The sequence below is a fragment of the Chlamydomonas reinhardtii genome, chromosome 1, assembly GCF_000002595.2.
Source record: "Chlamydomonas reinhardtii strain CC-503 cw92 mt+ chromosome 1, whole genome shotgun sequence".
Classification (NCBI taxonomy): Eukaryota; Viridiplantae; Chlorophyta; class Chlorophyceae; order Chlamydomonadales; family Chlamydomonadaceae; genus Chlamydomonas; species Chlamydomonas reinhardtii.
This window is the reverse complement of record NC_057004.1, coordinates 4050227-4071177: the sequence shown is the minus strand read 5'-3', so window position 1 is coordinate 4071177 and position 20951 is coordinate 4050227. Positions and strand designations below refer to the sequence as shown.

Here is a 20951-nt window from a genome sequence, read left to right as displayed (position 1 = left end):
GACCAGTAGGTATCTGCAAGTGTTACGCAGTCTTGAGCTCCACATTACCACACCACCGCGATGCTCCACGCACCGTTCCGGATCACCACGATATACTCTTAGCTTTCAGCAAGAACAGTGCTGCTAGATAGAAGTCTAGGTCAGAAGCCCTGTGCTCTCTACACATTGCGCTTTCGCATTGTGAGCGCCGCAATTGCGTTCAAGAAGCGCACATCGAATCACTTGCCAGCCAAACTAGACCCCCCCCCTCCGATGGACGCGATGGACGTCACACCGCACCAACGGCCCACTATCCGCACCCTTGCGCGCTGGATAGGCGCCAAAAACTTAAGCCAAGCCCATCAACCACCCGGAACACCAATATGGTTCTCGCGGAAGGCAAATCAGCTCCATTACTTCCCGGTAGCTGCCGGGGGCGTGTAGTCGATGAAGATGTCACCCAGCGCCGCCCTCACATCCGCCACCGCCGCCGCCAGCGCGTCCACGTCCCGGGCGGTGAACGCCAGCTTCACCTGCACACCAGCACCATGTTGATTGGCCGTGCACATAAGCGTGCCGTGCAAGGCATGCAGCCAACAAACTCGGCAGCCCCGAGGCAGGCATGCCGCGGACCCCGCACCTTGTATGTGTTGTCTGCGTCTGCCGCGGTGTTGGGGTAGGACCTGCGAACAAGTACCGTATACACACACATGCACACGCATACACACACATACACGTTTTCCGTTTCCAATCCTCGTGTTGTCTAAAACACACGCACGCCCACATCCGCACCCAGTCAACTGCTGGGCCCATGCAAACACATGTGCCCGGGACTGCACACGCCGCCTGCGGCCACCCTGCGACTACCGCCTCGCGCCCTGGCTGCCTCCGCCGCGCTCCACCCCGCCGCCGCCGCCGGGCTCACCCGATGGCCACCTTGGGGTGCTTGGCCGCCACCGCCGTGAGCTCCTTGGCCAGGAACGACTCGCCTGGGGGGTTGCAAGGATTGGTACAGAGAAGTGTAGCGAAGTAGACAGCAGGGGGGGGGAACGGGGGGAGGGGCATGAGCAACAGGGGGAGAGGGCACCAGCAGGAGCATGGCCCGTCAGGCGGCTTATTGGCGAGGCAACAGGGCAGGACACACATGAACGTTTCAATGAAGCGTCTTTGGGCCTGTGCCTATGACTCGCCTGTGTGTGTGTACAGCTGCTGCTCCGAGAAGGCCACACCTGTGAAGCGCTCCTGTGTGTTAAAGAGCACAAGGAAAACGTTGCGCAAAGACAGTGTATGCGATGCAGCAAAGCGACGGTTTACGGATGTTACCTGAAGTTACCTCGCATACCGTGTGTATGCGTGTGGGGGCCCGGGGGCGAGGTGGGAGGAAAGGCACGTGCCGGTGGGACAACAGCCCCTAGCCGGCTTGCGTCTGACCCATCAGGTACACAACGCGACCCTCCCTTGAGTTCAGACAAACACACACGCCGCCGCGGCGCCGCCTGACCTGGTGCGCTGCAACCATGGACTGGAACAGGCGCGGGATGCCGGGCAGGATGTACACGCCGCCCACATTCACCAGCGGCACCCACAGCCCCTCAGTGAACAGCACCTCGGCGGGCGTCGGCAGCGTGGCCTGGGGGTGGGTGTGGGGGTGCGCGGAGGTGAGGGCTGGAGGCGCGCGGCGCCGGCGGGTGACTGGATGGGTGGGCAGGGCTGCAGAGCTTCTCGAGCGCGGCCGGGGGGAGCCCGACACGGCGAGGTTTGTGTCGCGCAGTGACATTATTTTCCCGCGGCCTCGTCACACCAAGGCCTCACGGCCCGCAACGCGCCACACCGCGCTGCCCAGCCCCCGCCGCGCCAGCCCCCCTTGCTCTTTTGCAATGGGTGTGGCCGGTCATCACAACGCCCCCGCCCCCACCATGCGCAGCCGGGCCTCGTTCAGCTCCATGCCGCGGGCGGCGTAGGATTCCCTCATGCGCGCCACCGTGGGCTCGTGCAGCTGCAGCGTCACGCCTGCAGCACCAGCACCAGCAACATGCGTGCACGCATGTGTGTGTGTGTGTGTGTGTGTGTGTGTGTGGATGTGTGTGTGTGTATGTGGGGATTCATATCAACTGGGTGCCGTGTGGAGTAAGCAATGTGGCGACCAGGAGAGGCACGACATGGGGCAACGCGGCGGCAGCGGGCATGGCCGGTGTGGCGCGGCGTGGCGTGGCATGAGGCCCGGGAGGTCATCGGCGTGTTCGCGTCCTCACCCATGGCCTCGGCAATCGCCTCGTACCTGCGGCATTGCAGTGAGGCGAGCGCACGGCACCGGTATCACGACCGTGCGTTTAGGATTGGACAACCTATCACAGCAATCAGCCCCGCCCGTGTGCCGTGTGCCCCGGCCATTTTCCACGCCTGCAGCCCAATGCCTACTTCCCTTAAGCCCCGTGCCGAAGGCCCCCTCCCTGCCAGCAAGCGCCGCCAACCCCACCCCTTCCCCACGCGCCGCAGCCGGCCGCCACGCACGTGACGTCGTCGTGTGTGGGCCCAATGCCGCCGCTGGTGAACACGACGCCGCCGGGTCCCACACGCCGCCGGCTGTCCAGCACCGCCTCCTTGATGGTTTCGCGGGAGTCCGGGATGTAGGTGACACGTATCAGGTCCACGCCGCGGCTGCAGGCGTGGCGGCATTTCGCGGGCGGTGAGGGGTTGTCCGGGTTGCGGCAAGATTCATCTCGTAATCGCGGGGCTGAATCACTGGATTTCCAGGGTGCACCTGGCATGCCCGTGCGGCCTCCCACCTGCAGCTACCGCGAGCTCGCCCCCGCTTGCAGCCGGAACCTGGACAGCAGCCGGAGCCGCAACACCGCCCGCACCCTGCCTGCCGCCTGACTGGGGCTCCGCCGCTCCAACCTGGGTTTTCCGGCGCCCACCTGTGCAGCAGCTTGGCTAGCCAGGGCGTGTTGGTGTCGGTGATGGATCCGGCAAGCACTTCATCGCCGATGATGACCAGGGCTGCCTTGGGCGACTCGCTCGCAGCAGCCGCTGCGGACTGAGCTGCAGACGCCGACGTGGCGACGTAGCGGCGCCAGGGCGGGAGCACGGCCGCGCCGTGCGCCGGGCAGGCCGCTGCGCCCGCCTGCAGCAACATATGTGAGGCGCATTAGGGTGAACGCGTGGGGAAGGAGCGGTGCAGGGAGGGGGCTGCGCAAGCTAGTGCGTGCACAGGACAAGGCAGTCGTGACACGCACCAGCAGTCTTCGGCACACCCTGCTGGCTTTCAGCATTTCTGTTGTATGACAATGTGTTTGTAAATGCAAAGAGAGAAGGCCTGCAGCCAATAAACACATCCCAGCGCCCGCCCATGCACGCCTGTCAGGGTTCCAGGGCTCGACGAGGCGCACAGCTGCATTGAGGCGTGTTTTGATTTGTTACAGTATACATCGAGCATCAGCTTCGCGCCTCCTCTGAGACCCGGCTTTTTCCAAGTTAGCGTCGCTTCGTCTATATAGGCGCTAGAGAGGAATGAACCCGGATCAGGCAGCGCAGGCGGCGCAGCTGCCGCGGAGAATTATCAAGGTAGGGCGTTCCGCTCGAGCTTTCCATTGGGATCCACAGCTGGGCGCCGTCCTTACGCTTTCCTTGGATTCTTTGCGGCTATACAGGAGACTCAGAAACTTCTCAGCGAGCCTGGTATGTTGGGACGGCAGCGGGGGAAATGTAGCGTATGAGCTGGGGTCATTCCATGCCGCCTTGTGTTCGCAGCGCCCGGCATTAGCGCTTCTCCCTCGGAGGAGAACCTGCGCTACTTCAATGTGATGATTCTGGGGCCTCAGCAGTCCCCCTATGAGGGTGGCGTGTTTAAGCTGGAGCTTTTCCTGCCGGAGGACTACCCAATGGCGCCCCCTAAGGTTCGCTTCCTGACCAAGATTTACCATCCCAAGTGAGCAAGCGGGATACGGATGGGCACACGGGGGCTGGGGTTTGATTTGGCGCCTTGCCTTGCCTTCGCAGCATCGACAAGCTGGGCCGCATTTGCCTGGACATTTTGAAAGACAAGTGGTCGCCGGCGCTCCAGATTCGCACCGTGCTACTGAGGTGAGGAGCTCGGGCTTTGGCGATGGGGGCGGGCCGCCGGGACAACGCGTATGTCGTTGCGTCGGGTGACAGGTGGAAAGTTGGGCGGTTTGGCACGCGACACGCTCGGGCCGTGCGTCACCCTTCGCGGCTACAAGAATGCATGGCCCCAAGCATCTGCGCACGACTGCAGCGCTTGTTGGTTGGCATCAAACCTCTAAAACACATTGCGCCCGTTGTGCTGCGCCCCACAGCATCCAAGCGTTGCTCTCGGCCCCCAACCCGGATGACCCGCTGGCCGAGCACGTGGCGAAGCACTGGAAGGAGAACGAGAAGGAGGCCATTGCGACAGGTGCGGCACGCGGTCGTGCAAGCGTCCTCTCGGGCCCTGAGCGGCGGCGTTTCTGCTAAAGTCAGACCGGGTTTGATTGAGCTAAGCCATCCCAAACCCTGACCCCACTGCCTCGTGGCCCGTTCTGCCCACTGCAGCGCGCCAATGGACTGCCATGCACGCTCAGGGCTAAATGCTTTAGCGCTCACAAGGGCTTGGTGCGGCTCACCGCAGCCGGTCATCTGGTCCGCGGGGTGGCGGCAGCAGCCGGCGGTGTTCACATTTGGTGTCAGGGCTTTCCTTGTGGTTGCGCAGCGGCGCATTCCATAGACGTTAGGGTTTAGAACAACTAGGCGTGCATTTGCAAGGGTGCTTGTGCCGTTACGGCTGCGTGCATCGCGCAGGGACGCTCCGCGCATGTATGCGCTATGCAGGTGTCTTGGTGTGAGGGTTGCACCAGATGTTCAGGCAACGGTAGAGAGCAGGATGCACTTTAGTCAGGAGGGTTAGGGCTCAGGGGTGCAAGGATGTTACGTGCATTGGACCAGTCTACTATGAGTTTTGTAGGAAGAACAGGATGCAAATGTAACAAGCGCGTGTAGTTCATGGCTCCGTGAGGTACTCGAACAAGGAAGGGTGGCGCAGAGCCTTCCTGATATCAGTCATGCCGCTGCAAACGCGCCATATAGCTGGCATAGACCCCTTACGTCAGGTTGCTACGCAGGCAACTTTGTTGTCAATGCCACCCATGGCCCATGCTGTGATGCTGTGGACCTGCGATAGAAATGCTGGATTGCGGAAGGGAAGCTCTGGACTCTTGGCGGGCCCCGGCCCTCCACGGGGCAGCAGTGGTGGGCGCGGACAGCCCTGCACAGGTAGTCCCTTTTGTAATCTTGCAATCGTACGGATAGGACAAGGAACGAAGCCTTCTAGCACCGTTTATGACATTAGAACTAAGGGAGCGCTGGCAGTGCTTTCGGCGTGGGGCCAGGGGACGCTCGCGGAAAGCAGGGGGCCTGCTTGGCACGCGGGGACGCGGCTCTCATGCACGGCCATCGCCGAACTGCCGCGGCACATACCCCTGTTCCGCATTACGTCTAACTAGCTGTAGTTATCATAATTGTGTTTGTACATAACACTGTTCAAGTCCGCACAAGTCCACCGCCAGATCTTTCGCGCGAATCTTCCGCCTTCAACATTTCGCTTTGGCGTTCTTGACAACTTGACGCTTGAAAAATGATGCCAATGATGGGGATGCAGCCCCAGATCATTCTCTTGAAAGAGGGAACGGACACATCTCAGGGCAAGGCGCAGCTTATTAGCAACATCAACGCCTGTATGGCCGTGGTGGACACCGTGCGGACCACCCTGGGCCCTCGCGGCATGGATAAGCTCATTCACGACGCCAGGGTGAGGGGCATGCGCCAATCGCTCGGGCGGCTCTTCGTCCCCTCGGCCAAGTTGCGCTGGCTTCCGGGACCGCATCAAATTACTCTATGAAATGTACTCGACAGGGCGTGACCATCTCGAACGACGGCGCGACCATCATGAAGCTCCTTGACATCGTGCACCCCGCGGCAAAGAGCCTGGTGGACGTGTCTCTGGCTCAGGATGCCGAGGTAGGATGGAAACTCATCATGTCATGGGCTCGGGTCCGTCTCGCCGCGCGTCGGGACGGGGCCGCCGGGTTTGGCGCGCTTTCGGGCCGCGGGCGGGCTCCTGAACCCCTGCTGCCAGGGGTGGGGGCCCAGTCTTGATTCTAGATATCCCCTCGCTTCCCGTCACCGACATCTTCGCCCTCCCGTGATCTGATTAGGTTGGCGACGGCACCACCAGTGTGGTGGTGCTGGCTGGCGAGTTCCTGAAGGAGGCCAAGCCGTTCATTGAGGAGGGCGTGCACCCACGGGTGAGGGCAGGAATAAGGGCTGGGAGGCAGAGGGCCACATCAAGTCCGGTAGCCAGGTCGCCGGAACTGCAGCATCGGAGAACGGGTGACTTGGCAGATGCGGTGTGTCGGGCGAAAAGCCAGACGACGGGCGCCTCCGCTGGGCGGGGCGGATATGCTGGTGGGAAGCGGCGGAGGTCACGGCCGTATCAGCCCCACGGCTTGAAGGACCGCGGCGGGCCTGTTCGGCTGCGGTTACAGCTCAGGGCGTCGCAGGACGTTGCATCACAGCCTTGCTGGGCCATCCAGACCTTTGGCAGTTCTTGGTCGCGGGAATGAATGGCACACGCCAACCTGGTGGACCACATCACCCGCAGCGATGGGCCTGGATTGGGCGGGTTGGCACGCCCTCCACGCCAAACAGCGCACGCCTCCTACCTGGCCCACGCCCCACTGCTCCACCCCTAATTTCCACCCCCGCCTCCGCAACTCCCGCGCCACAGAGCCTGATGAAGAGCTTCCGCCAGGCCTCTGTGCTGGCGGTGGAGCGGCTGAAGGCGCTGGCCATCAGCCTGGAGGACAAGCACATGGAGGAGAAGAAGGACCTGCTGAAGAAGTGCGCCATGACCACTCTCAACAGCAAGCTGGTGCGTGGGCGGGGGCTCGGGGGAGGGGTAGGGGGTTCGGGGAGGTGGGGTTGGGATCGGGAGCTGGTGCGGGGGCGAATGCAGGGGTGGGGGCCGGCGTGTGGGGCGGGGCCAGGCGATCGCTAGGCTGGCAGGAGCTGGCGGGGGAGAGGGTTGTAAATACCAGCTCAAACTAAACCAAAGCTGGGGGGCTGGGCCGGAAAGGGAAGTTGTGACAGGGTGGGCGGGCGGGAGTAGGGCGAGGACTGGGAGTTGGGCGATGCAGAGAAGAGGCAGATGGTGGTTGGGGAGGACCTGCCAGAGGACGCACGGACAGAGCGGTTGTTGGGTCGACATGGAAATTACTGGGATAGGCCGGGGTGAGGGCGCGGGGCTGTCGACCCCAGGCATGTTCCCGGAAGTATCCTGAACCCGAACCCGTCGCCTCACAAGTCCCCACCCCGCGCCCGCCGCCTCCTGACATATGTACGCAGGTGAGCGGCGAGAAGGAGTTCTTCGCGCAGATGGTGGTGGACGCCGTGTCCACCCTGGACCCCAGCACGCTGGACCTCAAGATGGTGGGCATCAAGAAGGTGCAGGGCGGCGGCCTGCGCGACAGCTTCCTGGTGGACGGCGTGGCGTTCAAGAAGACCTTCTCCTACGCGGGTGGGTGCGGGCTTTGTGGTGGCGGTGACGGTGGCGATGGCACTGTGGGTTGTGGTGGAGGCGGGGCAGCGTGGAAGGGGCTGCCTGGACGGATGGACGGGAAAGCGGAGAGGGCAGGATGGACGCCTGAACGGCTTTTGCCAAGAACCTGCACACCTCCGGCACACCTCCGCCTTTCCGGCCCACAGGCTTTGAGCAGCAGCCCAAGTCGTTCCACAACCCCAAGATCCTGGTGCTCAACATCGAGCTGGAGCTCAAGGTGCGGTGGGCAGGGGGACGAACAGCAGCTGCAGAGGCGGGACACATTGTCACCAGCAGCAGCGGCGGGACGCATTGGCAGCAGCAGCGGGGGGATACACTGCAGCAGCAGCACCGGCGGGAGATTGGGCGGCGCTGGCCACAGCTTTCAAACCGCCTCCTCCCCGCACGCCTCCTCCCCGCACGTCAAATCACGAAAAGCGCGTTTGTTCAACCTGTACAGCACAGTTTTCAGAATTGCACAACTCGCTCTCACCCAACGACACAACGTTACGGGTTCTGCAGGCTGAGAAGGAGAACGCCGAGATCCGCCTGGACGACCCCGCCAAGTACCAGTCCATCGTGGACGCGGAGTGGAACATCATTTACGACAAGCTGGCCAAGTGCGTGGCGTCCGGCGCCAACATCGTGCTGTCGCGCCTCGCCATCGGCGACCTGGCCACGCAGGTGCGTGTTTGGATTGTGTGCATGCATTATTTGTGTTTGTGTGTGCGTGGAAGTGTGTTTGTGTGTCATCAGAGCTGAGGTGTGGGCAGGTGCGGGCGCAGCAGCAGTGCCCGGCATGTGGCAGCGGCGGCAAGCAAGCGCAGGTCCGGATCCTCAGGCTTGCGGTTCGCACAGCTTTCACCACGCCCCCGGCACGCGCCCGCTCTCCCGCCCACAGTACTTCGCCGACCGCAACATCTTCTGCGCCGGACGCGTGGAGACGGGCGACATGGAGCGCGTGACCAAGGCCACGGGCGCCAAGGTGCAGACCACCGTCAACAACCTGGACACCAAGGTGCTGGGCACCTGCGAGCGCTTCGAGGAGCGCCAGGTGCGTGCGTGCGTGCGTGCGAGTTGGCTCACTTGCTTGCGCAAATGCTTACTTGCAAGAAAAGGAAAGGTGGTCATGCGGGGAAGCGTAGCGACGATGGCGGCAAGGGCGCAGTCCAAAGGGATTGGGCAGCGGTCATGCACCGTTCGTGGTTCGCCTCCTGGTCCCACCGCCTTGACCCTGTATGGCACAACACCTCACCATGCGCAGGTGGGCGCTGAGCGCTATAACCTTTTCACGGGCTGCCCCGCGGCGCGCACCGCCACGCTGGTGCTGCGCGGTGGCAGTGAGCAGTTCATCGACGAGGCGGACCGCTCGCTGCATGATGCCATCATGATTGTGCGCCGCGCGCTCAAGCACGCGCAGGTACGAGATTGGGGCCTAACAAGGAATGCAGTTGAATGTTGTTGAAGGGGCACGACACAGGGCATGCGGTGTGTGTGCAAACTGCGACCGGCATCGCACGCGGCGCACTGTTCTCGACATACGCCTTACTAACGCCGTCGACTGGCCTGTTCTGTGACCCAGATTGTGCCGGGCGGCGGCGCCATCGAGATGGAGCTGAGCAAGTACCTGTCCGAGCACAGCCTGCAGTACACCAGCAAGGTGGGGAGGCAGGCGGGGTTGGGCCGGAAGCTGTGAGGCAGGGCGCGGCGAGCATGGATTCTACAAAGGTGCATCAGCGCGCCCAACTGTGCCTTTCACCCGCTCCGGCATGCCGCTCCAGTTTTTCAATGCTCACGCGCTGCCTGCCTATTCGCTACCCCCACAGGCCCAGCTGTTCATCAGGGCGTTTGCCAAGGCGCTGGAGGTCATCCCGCGCCAGCTCTGCAACAACGCCGGCTTTGACGCCACAGACGTGCTCAACCAGCTGCGCCACAAGCACGCGCTGGCGGATGGGTCCGGGCGGGTGAGGCGCCAGTCCCGGGGAGCTGGGTAGGGGTCCGGGGGTAACTCTTGGTGGCTACGGCTGCACTGGAGCGCACAACTGATGTTGCGCCGAGGTCTGGCACCGGTCTCCGCTTCTATTCATCATTTCTAATCTGGGTTACGGCTTGTTTGCTGCTTTGCCCTCCGCAGTGCTACGGCATGGACGTCAACACGGGCGGCGTGTGCGACACCTACGACGCGTTCGTGTGGGAGCCCGCCCTGGTCAAGATCAACGCCATCCAGGTACGTGGTGGTTTTGAGGACAGGCTCAAGCGTGCGGCACTGCTTACACAGCCCTCCGCATGCCCGTATCCGCCTAACCCGCTCCCTCGCTTCTTCGCCATGCTCCGTGCAGGCTGCCACGGAGGCGGCGTGCCTTATTCTGTCGGTGGACGAGACCGTACGCAACCCCAAGTCCGAGGTGCCGGACGCGGCCAGCGGCGCGGCGGCGCAGGCAGCCATGGGCGGGCGCGGGCGGGGGCGGGGCGGCGGCGGCATGCGCGGCCGCGGCATGCGGCGGTGAGCGGCCAGCGTAGGTTGTGGAGGTTGAGGATGCGGAAGGCTGGGAGTGGAAGCTTCTGATGTGTGAGGATGGAGGTGGAGGCCACACCGTGGGGCCCAGGTTCGTGGTGTGTCTGCGTTGCAGCCTGGCCGACGATTGAGGCCAATGGATGGGAACAGAGGTTTTGAAGGCATTCAGTTCCAAGCCAGGAGGTCTTGAGATATTGACAAGTGGTGAAGGTATGCTGGCGGCGTGCAAGACTTGTGGGCCTTTGCTGGACGACAGGGGCTTAGATTGCGGAGCGCGGGTCGGTGGGGGCTGCTGGCCAGCGCACCGCCGGGGTGGCGCGGCGACTGGAGAGCGTGCAATTCAGTACGTGCATTCTGATGATGCAAGTATGGGCCATCGCCCGATGTAAATACGATTCTGCAACAACATATGGGCAACTGGGTTGGCTTACAACGTCAAAAACAGCACCTACACGAGCGGACATGAGCTGTCGGCCATACCAGGATCCGCGAGCTTATGACTTGCCCACAAGCTACCGTCTAGAAGACCGATATTCGGTTGATAAATAAGTTGCAAGTACACGCATCATACTCTTAGGTTTACGAGGAGCCAGCACGACTCGGCGCTACAGGCGCACAGCGTCCGCCACCGGCGAGCAGCAGCGCTGTCCATAACAAGTCATTCGCAGCTTTGCAGACTATGAACCGGCTATGGACCAGTCTTCTCAAAGCAGCGCTCGTCGTTTGTGCGTGGTCCAGTGCATGTTCGGCCATCGAGCTCGGCGCGGAAGCTGTCGGTAGTCCTTTGGCCCCGAGTCATACTCGAGCGTTTGCTCTGCCCGTCAGGCATCACAAGCTTCCTGACGGCGTACGGAGACGCCGGCACTTACTAAGGAGCTCAACCAGGCCAGGTGAGGGGGCAGGGCAGGGCTGGCAGAGCACAGTGGAGCGGGTGGACGAGGTGGGATTGTGTGTAGTAGGATAGGGCGGGGGGCGGTGTTGTGTCATGTAATGTGATGCGGGGCGGGGTGCGGCGGGGAAGGGCTGGGTGCCACTGCTGTCAGGTCTTCGTCCCGACCAACCCCTTCCTTGAACGCCCCAGGGCCCAGCAGATTGCTTGATGCGCGTGGCATTTCACTCACCGCCATGCTATACCCACAAAATCATGTGCCTCCGCCCGACAGTCTACGGAAACGTGCCCGAGCTTGGGTACTACTACACGTATCTGACCATCGGGACGCCGGGACAGACGGTCTCGGGCATCCTGGACACCGGGTCGACGCTGCCTGCCTTCCCCTGCTCTGGGTGCACGAGGTGCGGCCCATCAAAGGTGCGTGCCAGGGCCTGCAACGACGCTCCCGCCATCCTACCCTTACTAGTTCTGAACCCTACTTGCACCACAGACTGGCATGTTCAAGCCCGAACTATCATCTACCTCGTCCACGTTCGGCTGCTCAGACGCCCGGTGCTTCTGCGGAGCTAACTCTTGCAGCTGCAACAATGAGCAGTGCGGTTACAGCATACGTTATCGTGAGTGCAGGGCCTGCGGGCGGTTGTACTGCAGTGCCAAAGGAATACACACACCGAGCAGACGAGGGCCTAGGGTTACTACCAGCCTGCGTAGGTCAACCTGCCTGGAATGCTGGCCCCTCTGTCCTGATTTCCGCAGTGGAGGGAAGCAGCACAAGCGGCTTCCTGGCGGAAGACATGCTGGCGGTGGGGGACGGCGGCCCGGCAGCGAATTTCGTGTTTGGGTGCGCCCAGTCCGAGTCTGGGCTCCTGTACAGCCAAATCGCGGACGGCGTGTTCGGGATGGGCCGGACCCCTGCGTCCCTGTATGGGCAGGTGAGGCCAGGAGCGTGCAGGGGCCCAGGTTGAAAGTGGTGCGATATGGGTGAGTGGGTGGGGTGGTGAGGGCTTGCGCATGCGTGCCTGCGCACGCCATATGCATGTAGGGCACCGCAAGTCTGCAAACTCATACACACGCACTCAGTAGCACCCCGCTCCCCTGCTCGCCCGTCACTCCTAGCAGCTGGTGCAGCAGGGCGTCATCGATGACGCATTCTCCATGTGCTTCGGCGCACCCAGGGAGGGCGTCCTGCTGCTGGGTGAGCGGGAGTCCAAGAAGTAAACCGCTTTGCCAGCGGACACTGTGGCCTGGAGTTTGCACGCCTCACACATACCGTTTGCCTGTGCAAGCGTGGGATGACTGGTCAATTATTTTGATGGCTCATGCGCCTACCGTATTGTGCTTGGACGCAGGGAATGTGGCGCTGCCGGCGGACGCGCCGGCGCCCGTCGTTACCCCTGTGGTCGGCAACACCAACAAGTTCAACATCCAGATCGAGGGCTTGAACTTTAACGACCAACAGCTGGTTAGCGGGCAGGTGCGACGCCTGCGGCAGTACTCTGCAACACCGCGGCCGATAGCGGCCCTGCCGCAGAGCGCACACCATCATGTTATACTTGCATGTCTCCCACAGCTGTACGCTGCTGGTACGCTCGCCATAACGCCGCGTTGCGCCACAAACCGTTCGTGCTCTCGCAGACCTGGTTCTCGTACGGCTTGGGCACAATCTGGGACAGCGGCACAACCTTCAGCTACTTCACACGCAATGTGTACAACGCGCTGGTGGCGGCCATCCGGAGACACGTCGAGGCCAACCCCGACCTTGTGTCCGTGCCGGGTGCCTACGTGAGTGCTGGCTGCCGTACACGCATAAGGACTGCATCAGGCGAAGGCGGGCCTTATGCGCGTGTGATGCACGGGCACGCCCGCGGGCGTGTCCCCTCCATTGCTGCGCCGACTGCTGCCTGTGGTTTTGCGCGTGTGTGATGTCCCTGGCGCAGTCTGATGACATCTGCTGGAAGGGCGCGCCGGCAGACGATGCAAGCAAGGTGCGGCACGGCGGCCGGGTGGGCCGGTTGCGCCGTCGTGCCGTTCTGGCCAACGTTGCCTGCTTTCCAGCACACATACAACTGACTCCACTGGCCATAGAAGGGGCCTACCCCATCCCATGCCTTTGCCCACCACCTACAACTGACTCCACTGGCCATAGAAGGGGCCTACCTCATCCCATGCCTTTGCCCACCACCTACCTCCGCTGAACCACACCCACACACAGCTGGGCGCCTACTTCCCCGACATGGAGCTGTTGCTGGCGGGCGGCGGGCGGCTGACGCGGTCGCCGCTGCACTATCTGTACCCCTACGGCGCCGCCTGGTGCCTGGGCTTCTTCGACAACGCCTACAGCAGCACCGTACTGGGCGCCAACTTGATGCTGGACACAGTCGTCACGGTGCGGGGGCTGGGGGTCGGGGCGCTGGGGGCTGGGGGGCTGGGGACGCATCCACGCACGATTGGACGGGCGAGGAGTGAGGACTGAGGAGTGCAGGTTGGGGGAAAGGTGCTGAGCAGGGGGATGGGCAGGTGTGTTAGGGCGTTGTGGTGCAGCCCTGTAGCCAGCCCTCACATTCTGTGTGTCCCCATCCCTGCAGTATGATGGCCGCCTCAACCAGATGCGGTTTACAACCTATGAGTGCGATAAGCTTTCGGAGGCTCTTGGGGTGAATGGCCAGGGCAGCAACAACAGCACCAGTCCTGGCTCAGCCCCATCGCCGCCGCTGCCGCAGCCACCGCCACCGCCGCCGCCATCCCCACCGCCTGCCGCTCCGCCGCCTGCCGCACTGAAGCCCAAGCGGCCACGGCGCACCTCGCCGCCACCGCCCCGGCCGCCGCCCCGCAGCCCGTCACCTCGAGCTCGCACGAAGAAGTCTCCGCCACCGCGCAGCTGAACGGCTGTGTGAAAGGATGCGGAGCGTGCGAGGGGCTGCCGTCGACAGGGACATAGCAAGCAGGCCGCATGTTTACTCATGAAACGGCTCGCATGCATAGTGTCAGGGTGTGCGGTGGATGAATAAAGGATACGTAGCAACCAGCATGTCTGGTCATCTGTAAGGGATAGCAGTGCTTAATTATTATCTGAGCGGTGGCCGGACTTGGGGCGGGCGTGATTTCAGGAATGCACGTCGTGCTCACCACCTTGTAACCACACACACACAGTGATTTCAACTTGCGGGAACAAGCAGCTGGCTGGACCTACGGGAGTGTGGACCCCGACGGCCTAGCCACTGCCATGCCAAGGTTCATACACTGACAATCGGGGCGTGTGTATTCATGTGCCTGGAGGCAGTTAGCGGCCATTGCTGACAAACGTGGTGCATGCAAGGCCAGATAGTAGAAAGGCGACAAATGATGCGGTAGTGTTCTTTCATATTGCCGGTTTCGATATGGTGTGCGGACTGAAGACCATGGATTCTTGACGGGTCCTTCTCTGAGCGCTTGTGGCGTGACAGGCGCGTTTTTGCGGGAGTGGCATGAAGTGCTGCGTGCACTGGGTATGGGGCGGCCCCACACCATGCAACATGAAATACCTTGCTGGCAGTCACCGTTAGAGATAGAGCGCGGATGTTCTGGTGGGCTGGTGGCTGGCTGCAAACCAGGCCATGTTCAGACCCTGGATGTGCACCGGGAGGCATGCCGAGGGAGGGAGCTGACCTGGCCCCCCAGTGTCGGAGGTCCCCAAAAGCCCAATAGTTCTTCAGCAGTATGCATGCTGCACGCATGGTAGCTGATTGGCCCTTTTAGTCCCTGGTTCCGCGGCGGGCTTCCGCAACATCATGTCCAGTCAACGGAACCGCGAAGATCGGCCAAGATGGACCGAGCGGTTTCTGACTTGTCGCACCAATACAAACACCTGCTAAAACAATTTCCAGGCATTCCTCAATTAAACGCAAACGACCAAGGGCGCCGCCTCGTCAAGAGAATCTGCGTCGTCTGAGCTCGCCGAGGTATGCGAAGGGCCTGGGCACATGCAGGGCTTGTGGAGACTGTATAGGAAGTCGGAAAGTTGGTAGACCAGGCTTGCGGGGCAGCAGGGCGTTCGCCGCACGTTTGGCGCGCACTGTTTGTTCTAGTCGCTTCCTCCCGCCGCTCAGCCCCAGCTGACAGCCCTTGCATCTTCTCCTATCACAATTGCAATCGGACCACAAAGCGGAGAGGACCCAGAGGGACTTTGGAGGGAGGGAGTTAGCCTAGGCGATCGCGGACGTGGGCGCTCTTGGGCAAGCCAAAAAGCAGAACTTCTGCGCCTGGAGGACATCCAGGTGCTCCATGCGGGCTGTGCGGTGGGCGTCCATGCACGCGTGGACTGTGGGCACTCGACGCATGGACGTTCACCTCCGGCGTGGCCTTGGAGGGCGGATTTGGCGCTCAATCGCCTCAGCCGGGGGAAGAAGTGGCAGCCCGGATATGAGGACGTGGGCGGGAGCGGCTGTCGATGCTGTGCGGCGAGGCGCTCAGGCCAGCGTGGCGTGGCGGGAGTTGGCATACACCTCGAGGCGCACGCACGAGGCGCGGCACTCCTGCGAGGCGGGAGCGCACGCCCTGCGAGGACCCTCCTGACAATCCCCATCACTTCGCCCGGTGGACCTCGTGTACCATCACAACTCATTCGCTGCACAGGGGAGGTTGAGCGTCGGCGTTCGTCTCGGCCGCCAACATGGCTGGCACGCGCGTGTTCGTGGGCAACCTGCCCATGGTGAGTGCGCGGTGGGGTCTTGATACGAAAGCTGCATGTCGGCTAGCAGTCTTTTTGCGAAGAATGTGGTAAGGGCCAGAGCGCCTGGTGATGGGTGTGCATCCAGGCTTGGGTCCCTCGCTTTGCTCGCTAAAGCATGCTGCCCCCTCTTCATTCCTTACGCATTTCCAGGACGTCCGCGAGCGCGAGGTTGAGGACCTGTTCTTCAAGTACGGCCGCATCCGCAGCGTGGACCTCAAGGTGAACAATGGGGTAGGGTGGTTGGGGCTCAGCACTGTCAGGCTTAAGCTCGTACGGTGATCGGCGTCGGTCCGCCGTGTTAATGTTTTGTGCAGAGTTGCTGACTGGCCCTTACCGCATATGCCCCGTGCAACATGGCTGTCCGCTCGCCGCAGATTGGGCCCCGTCCGCCCGCTTTCGCCTTTGTCGAGGTAAGCGCAACCGTGGTAGCGGTTAAGCGTCGGGCAGTGCACCTCGGGTTCTTCAGTGGGTAGCTGTGAGCAGTTGCAGAAAGCGCCACATGCTTAAGTGCCTCGGTCCTCTGGTGCATGCAGTTCGAGGACGAGCGTGACGCTGCGGACGCTGTGCGTGGCCGTGACGGCATCGAGTTCCAAGGCCAGCGCCTGAGGGTGAGTGCGTGAACCGGATTAAGGTTGCCGCTTGGAATGTCTCAAATATTGCCCGCAGAGCAAATCAGTTGAAGAACGGTGTTTCAACAGAGCTTTCGGGATTACGCCATGCAGGTTGAGGTGTCACACGGCCGTCGTGGCGGTGCTGGTGGTGGCGGTGGCGGCTTCGGTGGCGGTGGTGGTGGTTTCGGTGGCGGTGGAGGCGGCTACGGCGGCGGTGGTGGTTATGGTGGCGGTGGAGGAGGCGGCTACGGAGGCGGCGGTGGTGGCTACGGAGGCGGCGGTGGCGGCTATGGTGGTGGTGGAGGCGGCTACGGAGGCGGTGGTGGCGGCAGCGGCGGTGGCGGCGGCGGCCGCAGCCTGGGCCCTAACCCCTTCGGCCCCAGCCGCCGCACCGACTTCCGCGTCATCGTGACCAACCTACCGCTCAGCTGCTCGTGGCAGGACCTGAAGGACCACATGCGCCGCGCCGGCGAGGTGACGTTCAGCCAGGTCATGCGCGACGGCCGCGGCATGCTGGGCCTCATCGACTACGCCACCCGCTCCGACCTGGAGCTGGCGCTACGCAAGCTGGACGACAGCGAGTTCAAGAATCCCTACGACACGTGAGTACCGTAGAGGGGCTGGGCTGGGACGTTGAAGGATGCGAAGGGGTATGTGAAGGCAAGGCGCGGTGGTCAGGGAATGTGATAGGGAGCTTACAGTTTCCCATCCGCAAATGTCTCGTGGTGCTCATGTAATTTTGAGCAGCAAGGCGGTGCCCAGGTTGCGCGCGTTGCCGTCAGGTCATGTGTGAGAACCCGCGTATTGACGTATCCCTGTCGTGGCCCTTCACCTGTCCTCGCCCGTCCTGCAGTGCGCGCATCCGTGTGCGTGAGGACCGCGGCGACGGTCCTGCCGGTGTCTCTGGCGGCGGCAGCCGTGGCCGCCGCTCCCGTTCCCGCTCCAAGAGCCGCAGCAAGAGCCGCAGCCGCTCCCGGTCCAAGAGCCGCAGCAAGAGCCGCTCGCGGTCCCGCAGCCACGACAAGAGCCGCTCGCGCTCCCGCTCCAAGTCGCCCGCGCGCAGCAAGAGCCGCTCGCGCTCGCGCAGCCGGTACGTTCGCGTGTCGATCAGACGTACTGCGCTGTATGGCATGCGTGCACCATCTTCAGTCCGCGTGTTCCGTGCAAACCCGTCAAGTACCTTGTTCTTTATTCACCTCAGTTGGCTTTGTGCTGAAGTGCTGACTCCGATTGCTTGTCCACGCGTGCTTGCACAGGTCCCGCAGCCGCTCGCGCTCGCCGGCCCGCAGCGGCAGCCCCGCCCGTGAGGAGGAGAAGGCCGAGTAGACCGCCTATGGTACAGCAAGGAGGCGGGTTCGGGGTCTCTTTAGCGCTGCACTTCGGGAGAGCTTTCGTGCCGGCGGCGGTAGCTTGGCATAGAAGTCGGCGCCGGGAACACTATTCGGACCTCGTTGACGCGGGACAGTGACTGCTCTCACGCAGAACGATGCAGCGGAAGGCTGTTACGGAGGATTGCGCCAACAGAGGATTGACGCGATTTGCAGTTCCCGGGCGTCGGATTATCGGATGCAACGGCGGAGTCCCTTTAATATGTGTAATTCATTCAGAGACCAAGGGGTTCACCCGTAGCAGACAGGCACATGACACGTCGACATGCGTCCGGGCAAGTCCGCAAGTCTAGTTCTTTGATATCTGGATCAATCCAGTGATACCGAACACGCCAAAGCAAGCACCCCACGGGACTTCGCCAACGCTGCCTTAACACTGTCCCATCGCGCACGCCAAAGCAAGCAGGACGCGGCTGGAAACTGCGGCACGCCCCATACCTACGCAGCCGCACCAGACTCGTCACCGAAGCGCTGTCGGCATGCACATCTGCTCTGCCGCTGCAAACTGTTTGCCGTCTGCTTGGGGTATGGGCATCAGCTGCACCCTACGGGACCTCGCCAACCTGCCTAAACCCTGTCCCATCACACACCGAAGCGCTGTCGGCCATTCTGATTCCCGAACTCAATCTACGGTAGTCCGGATACATGGTCCCGTTCTGCATGCAGTGCACGTACGACTGTCCCATGATGCATCTAGTCCTGCGTCACCACGATGGGGTGATCCGTGGGTGGCGGCACCGTGCCGCTGGCGCCCGCCCCTCCGAGGCCCAGCCCGCCCGAGCCCGCCCCGTTGCCGTCCCGCTGGCCCAGGTCCGCCAGGTGGCCGTGCGAGGCGCGTATGCGCAGCTTGCGCAGCTCCGTCTCCACGCGGATGTAGGTCCACTGGTAGCGCCGGAACACCTCCAGCAACGCCATCACCTGCAGCAGAGCAGCAGCGGAGAGGACGAATGGTGACATTGTGCACGTGCTGCAGCGCCCGAGAGGCAGTCCCGGCCGGAATGGGGTAGCCAGCGTGGGAGCGACGGGCTGTTCGCGTGCAGCATCACGCCCCATTCCAACCCGGTTGCGCTCGTGCCCCGTGCCGCACGCACCAGCAGCACCACGGCGTGCTTCTCCAGCTTGCCGATCAGGCGGTGCGCCCACGTGTGCCGCAACGCCAAGTTGGACAGCGCTGCCCACACATACCTGCGGTGGGGTGGGCAGCACGGTAGGAGGAGGGATAGAGCCGAGGTGTTGCTACAGAGACACAGACAGTGCCTAGCACCACAAGACAAAATCTGTACTCAGCACTCACCAGCTTTTCCGGAACATGCTGTCAGACCTTAGGCCAGGCAGCTTCAGCACCCTAAGGACCGTCTGGCCTCCTGTGGGGCCAAGCGAAATGTGGTTACGGGCACCGCCTCTGCCATAACACCTGGCGCACCGGACCCCAGACCCCACCATCCCGCACTACGTCTCGGGATCCATCCTCCTAGCACGTGCCTCTTGCCATCTTCCCCTTCCCACCGCTCGTATTCGCACCCCACCCGCCTTCCTGTTGCCCCGCAGTTCCTGTACGCGCCCCTTGTGCTCCTCCCGTTTACTGGTGTCCCCTGATTAGCTCACCCGGCTGCGCCAGCCAGGGCATGTCCCAGTCCATCTCCAGGTCCCAGTAGTACGAGTACAGGCTGTTTACGAACATGGCACCCAGCCACCAGTTGTACATGGGGTACACCAGGTCCGACACGTGGTACTCGTGCTCGATGGCTGTCAGCACCAGCGCCGGGAAGGCGGTTGCGTACTTGAGCGCGTTCAGCAGCTGCGCGCGGTTGCCGGTGGTGCGGTGCACGATGAGGCACTGCACGAAGCGGATCACGTAGGGCAGGCACATTGCGAAGAGCACGGGCGCGGCCAGCGGGTCCACTACGCGCGGCGCGGCGCCCGCGGAGCCGGCTGCCACCAGGGCGTGCAGCGCGGGGCCTGCAGCGCGGTGTAGGGAGGCCAAACAGTATGTGTGGTGTTCGGTGGCTGGGGAGGCCTTACACGCGCTTACGTGGCCCCGTTTCGTGTGTGCCCACAGCGGCTGGCTCGGGCGCCCTGCCCAACCCAACCCGCGCTGCAGGCAAAGTCCCCCACCCCCTCATGTGCCTTCTATTGGAAAGCTCGATCATGCAACCCCCTCCAAGGATTGGAATGAAGTACCCCCCCCCCCAAGCCTGCCCCGCCGCAGCATGGGCCTGCGGCCCGCCGTCCTACCCGCCAGCAGCGCGAGCGCCACCTTGCACAGGTCGGCGCTGCTCTTGCTGAGGCTGGTGGCGATGTCCGCCATCAAGAAGTCCGCCCACGTCACCTCCTGCACCGGCACCAGCACGCGCTGCAGCGTCTCGCCGAAGAAGAGGCGGCTGGGCATGTCCAACACGTTGACTGGCGCTACCACAAACAGCGCGGCCAGGAAGTACATGATCAGCGGCATGTAGTCGGCCAGGGTGTAGAAGCCCAGCGCGCCCATGCTGGCGAAGCCCGCGGCGCAGGTGAGGCACACGGCGGTCAGCCACAGAGCGATCTGGGTCGGGGCCGGGGGGCAAGATGGGAGGGCAAGGGGGGAAGGTGGCGTCTGGCCGGTGGCAGGCGACCAACGTGTCGGGATGCCACGCGCAAACCCAACGCGGCCGGCACAAGTCCCCCGCGCTCACCCGGTAGAGCTCCCCTGAAGGCAGCAGGTACTTGCGGTCCTTCGCGCTGAAGCACATGTCATACTCTATGCCCAGCGCGTAGAAGCGCTGCACGTTGTGTGCCCATAGCCACAGGGCGAAGACTATGGGCACCATAGGCTGGAAGTAGACCAGCAGCAGGTCCCGCACCGCATAGCTGGCCCGCGGTGTAAAGTATAACAGGCAGAGGCAGCAGAAGCTGCACCAGGTGTACAAGGCCACCTGCGAACGCCGAACAGCATTTTCCTTCATCGCTGGCACCACTCGACCGCACGTGATCGACGCACCGTTGCTCTTCGGGATGCTGCTCCTGCATGTTGCTTCGCCGTCCTGAAAGAATTGATAGGGTCACCAGCTGTTGCAGTGCTCGCGCGCGCCACCTCGCCGCTATTCTTTACCTTTCCATGCCTCTAGAAAATGCTGGTTCATCGTTGATAACTAATATGCGAGACCATTCCTTGGCGGTGTCTATCCGGAACTGCAGTTTTGGTTTTGCCGCGGGGCTCTACCGTATCAACGTCTGAATGCTGTTATTGCGCTTGACAGTAACGGCATGATTCGGGTTACAAATAAGCAA

General features: G+C 62.6%; 6 protein-coding genes across 6 annotated transcripts; 4 read left to right on the top strand and 2 right to left on the bottom strand.

The window, feature by feature from the left end:
• On the bottom strand, window positions 1-3242 carry CHLRE_01g026650v5 (uncharacterized protein). The gene is made up of 9 exons (XM_043058568.1): window positions 2898-3242; window positions 2491-2637; window positions 2232-2257; window positions 1895-1989; window positions 1481-1609; window positions 1170-1221; window positions 905-968; window positions 620-662; window positions 1-512 (listed from the first exon to the last, which is right to left on the bottom strand). Exons 1-9 carry the CDS (start codon window positions 3113-3115, stop codon window positions 393-395), a joined length of 894 nt encoding a protein of 297 aa, XP_042928482.1. The 5' UTR covers window positions 3116-3242; the 3' UTR covers window positions 1-392.
• A 100-nt stretch (window positions 3243-3342) lies between these two features.
• On the top strand, window positions 3343-5275 carry CHLRE_01g026600v5 (uncharacterized protein). Its single transcript, XM_001689958.2, has 6 exons — window positions 3343-3543; window positions 3630-3657; window positions 3730-3907; window positions 3979-4062; window positions 4296-4393; window positions 4531-5275. Exons 1-6 carry the CDS (start codon window positions 3490-3492, stop codon window positions 4563-4565), a joined length of 477 nt encoding a protein of 158 aa, XP_001690010.1. The 5' UTR covers window positions 3343-3489; the 3' UTR covers window positions 4566-5275.
• A 218-nt stretch (window positions 5276-5493) lies between these two features.
• CHLRE_01g026550v5 (uncharacterized protein) lies at window positions 5494-10486 on the top strand. The gene is made up of 13 exons (XM_001689957.2): window positions 5494-5782; window positions 5887-5991; window positions 6189-6278; window positions 6761-6904; window positions 7378-7549; window positions 7738-7808; window positions 8093-8254; window positions 8472-8624; window positions 8835-8990; window positions 9153-9230; window positions 9397-9534; window positions 9705-9797; window positions 9910-10486. Exons 1-13 carry the CDS (start codon window positions 5609-5611, stop codon window positions 10075-10077), a joined length of 1704 nt encoding a protein of 567 aa, XP_001690009.2. The 5' UTR covers window positions 5494-5608; the 3' UTR covers window positions 10078-10486.
• A 46-nt stretch (window positions 10487-10532) lies between these two features.
• CHLRE_01g026500v5 (uncharacterized protein) lies at window positions 10533-14778 on the top strand. Its single transcript, XM_043058567.1, has 10 exons — window positions 10533-10975; window positions 11249-11394; window positions 11468-11594; window positions 11734-11909; window positions 12097-12172; window positions 12327-12451; window positions 12613-12759; window positions 12915-12962; window positions 13190-13363; window positions 13563-14778. Exons 1-10 carry the CDS (start codon window positions 10765-10767, stop codon window positions 13857-13859), a joined length of 1527 nt encoding a protein of 508 aa, XP_042928481.1. The 5' UTR covers window positions 10533-10764; the 3' UTR covers window positions 13860-14778.
• A 54-nt stretch (window positions 14779-14832) lies between these two features.
• CHLRE_01g026450v5 (uncharacterized protein) lies at window positions 14833-17906 on the top strand. The gene is made up of 8 exons (XM_043058566.1): window positions 14833-14915; window positions 15589-15664; window positions 15836-15904; window positions 16060-16095; window positions 16219-16293; window positions 16408-16898; window positions 17150-17386; window positions 17553-17906. Exons 2-8 carry the CDS (start codon window positions 15626-15628, stop codon window positions 17620-17622), a joined length of 1017 nt encoding a protein of 338 aa, XP_042928480.1. The 5' UTR covers window positions 14833-14915; window positions 15589-15625; the 3' UTR covers window positions 17623-17906.
• Window positions 17907-17910: 4 nt separating this feature from the next.
• CHLRE_01g026400v5 (uncharacterized protein) lies at window positions 17911-20932 on the bottom strand. The gene is made up of 8 exons (XM_043058565.1): window positions 20773-20932; window positions 20662-20704; window positions 20357-20596; window positions 19920-20226; window positions 19290-19643; window positions 18979-19048; window positions 18776-18869; window positions 17911-18602 (listed from the first exon to the last, which is right to left on the bottom strand). The coding sequence occupies exons 1-8, from the start codon at window positions 20778-20780 to the stop codon at window positions 18378-18380; spliced, it is 1341 nt and encodes a 446-aa protein (XP_042928479.1). The 5' UTR covers window positions 20781-20932; the 3' UTR covers window positions 17911-18377.
• Window positions 20933-20951: the final 19 nt, after the last annotated feature.